At 50.9% G+C, this 10,518-nt stretch overlaps 1 protein-coding gene across 4 annotated transcripts in view; it reads left to right on the top strand.

The window, feature by feature from the left end:
* Positions 1 to 2,784: 2,784 nt before the first annotated feature.
* The window catches only part of ZNF236 (zinc finger protein 236), an 89,537-nt gene continuing 81,803 nt past the window's right edge, over positions 2,785 to 10,518 (top strand). For 2 of the 4 annotated variants that reach the window (XM_072952390.1, XM_072952391.1), the window contains exon 1: positions 2,785 to 6,147. In XM_072952390.1, the coding sequence (XP_072808491.1) occupies positions 6,024 to 6,147 (124 nt within the window). In that variant the 5' untranslated portion in view covers positions 2,785 to 6,023. The remainder of the gene's footprint in view (positions 6,148 to 10,518) is intronic. The other 2 variants (XM_072952388.1, XM_072952386.1) reach the window with 1 other exon arrangement.

Genomic DNA, 10,518 nt, shown 5'->3' with positions numbered 1-10,518 from the left:
AGTAGCCCTATTTGGTGCTCTGATGAATTCAGGAGTCGACCTTCCCCCAGCATCTAAATCCAGAGTCCAGTGGTCCACATGGCCCAAGGCTGCAGGCACTGGCCAGCAGCGTTAGCATTCACACAGAGAAGCAGCTGGCCAGGGTCCTAGGTTCCCTTGTCCACTTGGAGAAAAGGAGAGGTTGCAGAGCATGGCTGAGCCTCTCAGTGTCCTGTAACCTGGGCTTCCAGGACACGCAGCATCAGGGAATTCTGACCAGCCGGATGGGCAGCCCACCTCCTCTGTGGATGAGCAGAGGTTGGCCTGATACAGGTGGTAGCGGAAGCCCCAAGGGGCAGGAAGGAAGCAGACCGAAGGAGAAGCAGTTCACTGGGGGATCGAGGAGGAGAAGGACACCCATGCTGAGGAAGTGACGTGAGTTCCGTCATGGAGCCATGACATTGTGCATTAGAGAATGAAGGTGGCCAGGATACGGGCTATTGTTTCAGTTCGCTGGGGCTGCCATACCGAGAATTTCAGACTGGAGACTTAAACAGTGAACCTTTTCACTCCCAGTCTGGAGCCTGGAAGTTCAAGATCAGCGTTTCGGCAGGGGTGGTTCCTTCCAAGGGCCGTGAAGGAGCGTCTGTTCCATGCACCTTTTTTTAGCTTCTGGTGGTTTCCTGACATCTCTGATGACCCTTCGCTTATCGGTGTATCGCCTCGATCTCTGCCTCCTTCACATCCTCTTCCCTTCGTGCTTACCTGTCTCTGTGTCCAGATTTCCCTTGTGTAAGGACACCTGTCCTGTTGGATTGGGATCCACCCTAATGACCTCATTTAAACTTTGTTAGCTGCGTGAAGACCCTGTCTCCAAATGAGGTCACGTTCTGAGGTACTGGGAGTGAGGGCGCCAACACACCATTTTGGGGGGATACAGCTCAGCCCCTAACAGGAGTATAAGAAAAGTTCGGGATGTCCCAGGAAAGACTGGAGGTACGGCTTTATATTCTGTGCTGAGAAGTTCAGAGTTTGTAGCGAAGGTCTGGAAACCAAGTAAAGCTTTTAAGCAGAAGGATGGCACGGTTGCATCGGTGTTTTAGGGAACAGCCCTGGCGCTGCAGATTGAGCCGGAGCAAGGAGAGGAGATGGCAGCTGTTTAACGTAGAGCCCAAGTGCGGAGCATCCAGATGTGGCAACAGCTGTGGGAGAAGGGGGAGCAAATTTTGAGGTTTGGAAAGGGGATTGATAGAGCCTGGTACCCATCAGGTGAAGAAGTATAGCAAGACTGAGCTTCTGATAAGAAGTCCTGCCGGCAGACAGCCCTCGGACGCAGCCCGCAGAGGCAGCTCTCCCCGGGTCCTGGGGCTCCTGGGCTCCCCTGCAGATCTGGGGCTCGCCGGCCTCCATGGCCGGGGGAGCCCATTCCCTAAGACAAGCCTCTCTCTATGCTCGCGTCCTGCTGGTTCTGTTTCTCTGCCCTGGTCAGTACGACATCATCCTGATTGGTCTTAAATGTTGTTCTGTTTTCTCAACCCAAAACGAGGCCATAAATTTGAAGGATTAGATTGAAAGGAAAGATGTTAAGCAGTATGTTTAAAAAAGAAAAAGGGTTAAAAATACGTATTGTGTGCTAGGACATCTTGGCACCAGCCAGTGACACTCGTCCCGTCTTTTCCTTCCTGCAGCTCGGAGCCACTCCCATGGCTGATGCCTGGGACCCGGGTGGGGGGTCGAGCTGCTGACGGATCCTCGAGCTGAAAACAGGATGAAGGGCTCATGTCGCCTGCTCTGCCCACCAGGGGCGGGGCTGGTGCAGTGTCTGTGTCCCTGTCGTCTTTGGGCTGTGACTGTCACGAGAAGAGGCGGGCCAGAAAGCAGCACGTCGGTCATTGAGCATTTCCAAGAAAAAGGCCTCAAAATGAAGAGGAGTGGCAGGTGTATCAGCTGGAAAGAGGGTATGGTTAGGTGCAGTGAGGTGCAGTGGGGCCTGCCTGGGGAGACATGCGAGCCACAACGCAGTGTGCGCCCAGCGCAGTGAGAATCCTGCTGGATGTGGGCATGGCCGTCGGAGGGCCCTGAGGGTGAGAAGGAACCGCGTGCCACCTCCGCGGCCTTGAAACCTGCTTGTCCTCGGCACAGAGCATCGCAGGCCCAGGGAAGGCCCAAGCAGGCTGCTTCCTCTCTGCCTAGGGTCTCGAGTACCTGCGCCAGCTTCACTGGTCCAGGGAAAGATCAGAGCTCTTGGCACCTTCATTCGGAGCATCTTTCAGGTAGCTAAGGGTAATGATGATTCATTCATTTATTTTCTTAAAATTCTGGATAGTTTTGGAAAGGCCGGGAAAACCTACCACAATGTTCACAGTCACGCAGTTGATGGAGGGGCACACACAGCGGTGTGCCGTGTAAGGCTGCCCCCGTGCAGCCTTGCATGCATGGCCCGGGCGCTGTTTATGGCTGGTCATTATTTCTTCTTTCTGCTCATGTGAATTTTCTTCAGTGAAATGTGTTAATTTGTAATAAGGAAAATGTATAATCTTCTCAAAGATCAGAAAGAAGCTTAAATTGTTGACAGAACCTTGAAGCGTGTCTGTTTCTGCAATCTCAGCGTGAGAGGATTCATCTAAGACAGAAAGTCGTGTGCAGACGTGTGGATAGCTGCCCCTGGGCCCGGGGCCCGGGAGAATCGTTTCCCTTCCTGTTTTGCTTGGTGAATTGGCCAGTCCGAGAGGAGTCAGACGGACAGGCGATTGTGAACAGCAGGGAGAGGAGGCGCCCGCAGTGGACTAGGCATGTCGCCTGTGGAGTCCGCAGGTGTCGATGTGGAGCACGTTGTCAAGACATCCTTCACGTCTGTTGCAGCCACAGAGTGGAGTGCCTCCCCTGACTATAAACATACCTTGGTTTTACTTGAGAAGTAACAAGTGATTTAACCAAGTATCTCTTTGATAGGATGTTATAAAGTGATCTGGGTAGAGATGAAAGTGTATGACTCGCTGTTTTCAGGGGGGTGGTGTGTCGACCTCCGAGGAAGGTGGATGTCCCCCGGTGCAGCGCCCTGTCCTTTCTCTCCTGTTCTGCTCTGCCCGACCCTCCTCTCGACATCGGGCCTCCTTTTCGTCATGAACAGAGGGGGGCTCAGGTTAAACAGCGTGTGGGCTGAGAAGCTCTGTGGAAGCCTCGTGCTCGGAGGCACTAAGTGCGAGTCTGGAGGCTTCAGAGTCATTGACCCGGTTCCCGTGCACAGGTGGTTCTCTGGGTGTGCAACTGAAACGTCGTCTTCAGACTCCAGGAGGCAATTGCTTGTGATCTGAGGATACAAACAGAAAATAGGCTTCTAACCAGGACATCATGAGAGCTGGTGGTGCATTTGAGTCTAGACACAATGGAAGCCTTTCACATGTCAGGGCCATCGAAATGTCACATAATTCTTGAAGCATAATGTGTGGCTTGTTAATCCCTGCGAAGGCCTTAGTGCTCTTTGTGTGCTGAAGAAGATGGAATTGGAGCGGGGTGACAGTGAGAAGGGCCATTTGTCCAGGGCCACCCCCAGCCCCGGTCCCCGCGCTTGCCCTGCACCCCGGAGCCCGCTGGCCACAAACACCCCTGCACAGCGCGGCTCCAGGGCAGCAGGGGACCGGGCAAGCGGCCCGGCATCCTCCAGGGGTTCCAGAGATCTTCTACCGGGTTTACAGCCAGAGATGGGAAGGAGCCTTGAATGAGTTACTGCGTAACCACTATAGCAGTGTTTTCATGATTAATGCACGAAACGCTCTTACAGATCAATAAGAAAAAGGCGGTGCGGTGAGCCCGCTTCTCCAGAAAAACGGTGGAAGAGCCCACGCTCTGCACCAGCCGTGGAGCTGGGCCCCCGGCTTAGCCGCGGGCTGCTGGTGGTGCTGGTCTGAAGTGGCGGTGACTGTCAAACTTCAGACATGTTTTCACTGAAGATCTTCTGTCCCATTTTATTCGGATTCGTATCTGTCACTAAAGGTGTTTAGCCCGATACCAGCACACAGCGTGTCCCCTGCGAGGGCACAGTCGCCTTGGAGGGGCAGTGATTTTCTGCCTCTGGCTTTGTTGTTTGTTTCAGGTCTCAGCTGGGGAGAAGGTGAAAGCTACTGTTTCCTTCCTCTTGTGGCGAAGTGTTGAGCACGTCCTGCGACTCGTGCGGACGCTTTAATGTAGCAATTTCCTGTGTCTTAAAGGTAAGCTTCAAAACTCATTGAATCATAAAAGTGTTGTAACTAGAGAGAACATTCCAGTCACTTGCTTTATGTTCAGAACTGAGCCTCAGAGAAGCCGTGAGACTCACACCACGAGTCTAAATCACCGTGGGAGCTCAGGCCTCCTGTCTCCCATCCTGTTCTCTGTCTGTGCTGTCACTAGACAGAGCCTCTCTTGGGAAGATCTGCTAGAAGGTTCCATCATCTTTGCTGATGTCATTGGAAAGCAGAACTCATCTTTGGTAGAGGCAGCGTGTCTAAGACTCTCTGTTAACAAGACCAGCTCTAGGAGGGAGCAGGAGGCGGTGGTGTTGCCTGAAAGGGAAAAACACAGAGCATGAGAGCTGTGAGTTGTTTTCTTCAGGGTCTTCCTGAGAACCGTAGCCCAGAGACAGCCTCTGACGGGTACGCCACTGGCCATCGTTGGGCGGCTTGGTAAAAGGTTGCTGCTGGTCCCAAAGAACAGACGTCTCAGGTGAACGATCTTGGTGCTTTTCTGCGTATGGGAAGATGCGGGCATCTGGGGTCATTAACGTTCTTCCCAAGACGTGCGCCCAGCTGTCTACGGGGTCTGCTAGCACAGCACAGAGCGCCCTGTCACCATCCCGACTTCCTCCATCTGAGGCCCAGCGCACTGTCGGCCGGCGGCTGCGGCAGGTGCCCCCTCGCAGGACGAGGTGCTGAGCAGAGCTCTCTGCCGCTCCTCGTTCACACTGTGGACATCGAGTGTGCTGAGATGCTGTTAGGGACCCCCACAACTCAGGTGTTGAAACCTGGCCCCCTGTGTGCTGGTGTTAGGAGGTGAGGCCTGTGAGGTCATAAAGGCAGGGGCCTCATAATGGGGTTAGTGCCCTTGTGGAGGAAGCCACGGGGAGCTCCCCGGCCCTGTCAGCCACTGGAGGCCACGGCAAGAAGACAGCGTCTGCTGCTCAGAGAGGCCTTGGCCGGAACTGGCCCCCCAGCCCTGACCTCGGCTCTGGCCTCCAGACCTGGGAGAAGTGAATTCCTGTTGTTGACCAGACAGGCGTCCTGGTACTGGAGCAGCCTGAGTGGACTGAGACGGGGATGAACCATTAGGAAGTAAACGCCTTTAAATCTATGTGGAAGCGAGTCTCCAGGCTAGCAGTGTTGGAGGAGCGTTGTGTGAGCTAAGTCTCCTGCAGCGCAGGTCGTGTTGGCTGGTCTGTCTGAAGTAGAGACGCCTCGTCCAGGCTGCAGCCTGAGAAGTGAGCTTCCTGCACTGGTAGCTCAGCATTAACACGCGTCCCCGGGAGTGAGTGAGTGTCACTGCTGCTGCACTCTGGCTGGGACATGTAAGTCGCATACCCCCAGATGCTGTGTGCAGCCACAGATGGCACCGGAAGTCATTTTAGGTGACACCCCAACAAGTATGTTCTATTTAAATACCCCTGTGTTTATTTCATATGTATTAGAATGTATTGCAAAACACATATTTATTTTTAAAAAACTGCTACCCAAAATACACAGTTAAACTCAACAAGAAAACAAACAGTCCAATTTTAAAAATGGGCAAAGATCTCAATAACCACCTCAGCAAAGAAGATCTACAGATGGCAAATAAGCAGATGAAAAAGAATGCTCTGAATCATCTGTCATTAGAGGATTACAGATCAAAACAGCAGCGAGGCACTGCAGCACACCTGTTAGAATGGTTAGGCTCGGGAACGCTGACGACGCCAGGTGCTGGCAAGGACGCGGAGCAGCAGGAACCCCCAGTTACTGCCCGTGGGAAGGCAGACGGTGCAGCCACGTTGGTGGCTTCTTCTAAGACTAAATATAGCCCTGTGACCAGCAAGCATGCTCCTTGGTACTTACACCAAGGAGCTGAAAGCTTGTGTCCACAAGATCTGCACATGGATGTTCAAAGCGGCTTTATTCATCGTCTCCAAAAACTGGAAACAACCAAGATGTCTTTCAGTGGGTGAGTAGATAGATAAATTGTGGTTCATCCATACAATGGAATATTACTTGGCAATAAAAAGAAATGAACTAGCAAGAAAGCAAGAATGAATAAGCAAGAAAGACATGGCGGAATCTTAAATGCACTTTGCTAACTGAAAGAGCTGATCTGAAAGGATGCCTCCTGTGTGATTCTGACTCTGACAGTCTGGAAAAGGCAACATAGAGACAGTAAAATGGTCAGTCAATGCCAGGGTTCAGGAGTGGGGAGGGGCGAGCAGGTAGAAGAGAGGAATCTGAGGGCAGCAGAGCCCTTCTCTGTGATACATGGTGGGCACGTCAGAACCCATACAACTGCACAAAAATGAGCCTCAATGTACAGTATGAAATTTGGTTAATACTAATGTTGCAATATTGGTCCCTGAGTGTAATGTAACACACTAATCCAAGGTGTTACTAAAATGAGAAACTGTGTATGGGAGGAGGGTATATGGAAACTTCCTGCACCAGCTGATCAATTTTTCTGAAAATGTGAAACTGTAAAAAAATAAAAAATGGTAATTAAAAAAGAGACCCTCAGAGTCGCTGCTCAGTAAAGAAATGTTGTCTCTTGTTACTATGAGCGGCCGGTGTGAGCCAGGCACAGCGTGAGCCCTGGAGGTCAGTCCGGCATCAGAAACAGCGATCTGCGCGGCCCGGGGGCTGCAGGTGGCCTAGTCCGCCGCCAGGTGGCGCTCCTCCCCTCCCCCCACTCTCTCTTGTCGTCTTCATCTCCTTCTGTTCCCGCCTCTTCCTGCTTCCCTCTCTGTGCACCGTCATCCCTGGGTCTAGCCACAGGGTGATGGATCCCAGCCTTGCTGTTTCTGGCGCGGCCGCACCTTGGCCGGAGCGGGGCAGAGAGCCCAGGTGCGCTGGGCTGGGGATTAACCTTTGGGGTCTCGGCCCTGGACGTTGATGGGCCAGGGCGCGGAGTAAGCAGGCCAGCCTGCTCCCAGGGGAGGCGGCCCACCCGGGACCCCCACCCCACCCCAGGGCCCCTCCTCCGCCTGCATCTGCTCCGGCCTGGGGTTCCTCTCCCTGCTCCCCCCTGTAGTCCAGTCTGGCGCCCCCCACCCAGAGAGTGTCCAGACTGCAGCTCACTCGCTGCGACACCCTGCTCCCCCTCCCCCCCAGTGCCCGGCCCTGGATGGGCCGCACCCCTGCTGGTCCTTGCTGCCTCCTACGAATCTCCCCACCAGGGGAGAGGGATTGAAACATCGAAAACCAGACAAGGCATTAATGCAGTGATGGTTCTCTGTCCCTATTACTAGGATAATATGAACATTTTACTCAGAGTTTTGATGTTTTGCCTGTTCCTCCTTTAGCATCTTTAGGGCCGAATCTGCTATTTTATATAGTTTTAAGAGAGTGAACATTCTATCTCCATCAGTTAGTAAGTAGCCCTGGGCATAGAGTCTAAAATCTGCATTCTGTTCTCAGCACCATTCTAGCTTTCTAGTAGCTACAGTCCCCATGTTCCTCAGTTTCTCCGCTAACTTTACTAGTTGCAGGGGTGAAAGAGGCTGTTAGAGAGGGTGGTGTGGTGCCTGGTATGCAGTGAGCGTGCAGTGAACCGTAAGAAGACAGGTGACAGACAGACGGATAGGCAGCTGGGTGGATGGGTAGGTGGGACAACAGCCCCTTCCATGGTTGCACCAGGACTTGTGTGTGATCTTTCCTTCTTTCCTCTGGTGACAAACTGGGTCCTCCCGCTGTCCCACTCCGCCACTGCTGCTGGGAGTGCCCGGCATCCTCACGGAGCCTCCCTCTCCTTATCCAAGACACTGTCCCTCACACATCACTTTCTTCCTCGTTTGAACAGTGTCCGAATAACATCATCCCTTCCTTCAGATCAGCTGGTCATACTTTTTGAAGCCGCGTGCTCGGTGGCACCCCAGCTTACCCCTCACCCCAGTCAGCTCCTGGCTTGTCCTCACATCCTCCCTGCCATGTGGGTCTCTGCCCATTTTCCTGGTGACTGAGTGCTTCTTGAGAGAGTCATGAGACAAGGCTGACTGGTGTTACTACAGTTCTAGCTTTAGCCGTAGTAATCATTTTGTCTCTCTGCTTACTATAAATTATTGCTATTTCCATCATGATACTCAATTTTCTTAGGTGCCAAACTCAGTCAGTGAATTCCTGGAGCGACTCCAGGCAGTTTCAGCTTCTGGCAGATTTCAGAGTCTAGTTCAGGTTGGACTCTGAATTCAAACAACTCTGGAGTGAACTCACATTCACATCCCCAGATACTAGTTTCTTAAAAATGATACAAAAGGCATGAAACAACTGATAGTTTGGACTTCAAACAATAAAAACTTATACTATTCAAAGAACACTGTTTTCCAAGTAAAAAGGCAAGCCACGTACCAGGAGAAAGTGTTGCAAAACATATCTGGCGAAGAAATTGTATTTGGAATGTATAAATAACCATACAACTCAAAAGCAAGATGACAAACAGTCCAGTTAAAAATGGGCAAAAGATCTGACAATACACGGATAGCAAACAAGCACATGTCAAGGTGCTCAGCAGCAGCGGTTATCCACGAAAGGCTCGTCAAAGCCACGAGCCTCCGCTACACACCCACTGCAAAGCCTGCAGTTTAGAAGGCTGGCCATACCGAGTGGGGTGAGGAAGTGGACCACCTGGAATGCCACGCACACAGGTCCATGCACGTGGGTGGCATATAAACTAGGGGAAAGGCGAAGATGCTGATGAACACCCTACTTGTATAAGTATCATCTTGAAGTTCCCAGGGTTTCCTGAACGGAACAGCGTACGTAACTTTCAAATTAGTAAAGGCGAAAAAGTAGAATAAGAAAAAAATGTCAGTCCAAGAGAGGGCAAAAGAGAGAAGTGACCGTAGATGATTTGGGGCAAATTGAAAGCAAAAAATAAAACAACAGGCACAAATTGTTCACACTGTATTTAAAAAATCAACTGCAGAAGGCAAGTACAAGAGTGTCCATTTAGGAAACAAAAGAAAAACAAAACAACGTGACAGAGCCCCGAGTCTGTCGACAGTGGCCTTGGAGGAGTACTCTGTGGCAGAGTCGCACAATGAAATCCTGCCTAACGGAGAAGATAAACGAGCCCAGCTGCGGGCACCTGGTCTTTGAACCTTACAAACACAATATTGAGCAAAGAAGCAGGAAGCAGAAGAATTTGGAAGAACTTTAAGAAAAGGTTCCAAAGCTGGACCAACTGACAAATACTTCATTCATTTAAAGACGTCTGAATAGACTGTTCAACCATAAAGGCAAGGTGATGACTGCTGTGGTATCAGGAGGGCAAGTGTCTCCAGGGGAGCGTTCGCAGGGAGGCTCACATAAGGGGCTTCCAGGGTGTTGGTCCTGTTTTCTAGCTGTGCCCTGTGTGGTGGTTCTGGGGAGCACGTTTTATGCCCCCTGTTTTTATGTCTGATAGTTATCATCTGAAAAATGAAAAGGGAGAAATGAGCAGCTCTCCGTGGAACCCTCTGAGACATCTCGGATGAGTCTAGGAGACCCACCTACATGCAACTTACCAAGACCGAATCAAGAAGAAACAGCACTGAATAAACCAATAGAATAAGGAGATTGAAACAATAATCCCAAACCTCCCGCCAAAGAAAAACCCAGGACTAGATGGTTTCATTGGTAAATTCTACCCAACATTTAAAGAAGAGTTAACACCAGTTCTCCTCAAACTCAAAAAACTGAAGAGCGGAAGCACTCCCGAACTTCAGTTCAGGAGGCCAGAATTACCCTGGTGCTGGAGCCAAATGAGGACAATACAAGAAACCTGCAGGCCAGTATCCCAGATGAACACCGGTATGAACATTTTAAACAGGATACTAGCAGACTGAACTCAACAGCACGCTAAAAGCATCGTACACTGTGATCAAGTGGAATTGATCTCTGGAAAGCAACGAAAGACAATAAATGTGATACACCATATTAATAGGATGAAAGACAGGAATTATATGATCGTTTCAATAGATGCAGAAAACGCATCTGATGTAATTCAACATCCTTTCATGATAAAAAACTCTCAGTAAATTGAGTATAGAAAGACGGCACCTCAACATAATAAAGCCATGTATGACAGAACGATCATTAACACCATACTCAGTGGTGAAATGTTCAAAGCTTTCCCAGGATGACCAGGAACAAGAAGAGGGTGCCCACTCTCACTCCTGTTCGGCATTACACTGGAAAGTCCTAGCCAGAGCAATCAGGCAAGAAAACAAAAAGTATCCAAATCAGAAGAGAAGTAAAATTGCCTCTGCAGGTGATAAGATGCTATGTACCTTGTGTATGTGTGCACACACGGTGAGAAAAGAACCCTGTGAAACCACATGGCACACGGTGAGTC

Source organism: Vicugna pacos, chromosome 30, assembly GCF_048564905.1.
Source record: "Vicugna pacos chromosome 30, VicPac4, whole genome shotgun sequence".
Lineage (NCBI taxonomy): Eukaryota > Metazoa > Chordata > Mammalia > Artiodactyla > Camelidae > Vicugna > Vicugna pacos.
The sequence above is the reverse complement of the archived record's forward strand: the minus strand, read 5'-3'. Positions and strand labels throughout refer to the sequence as shown.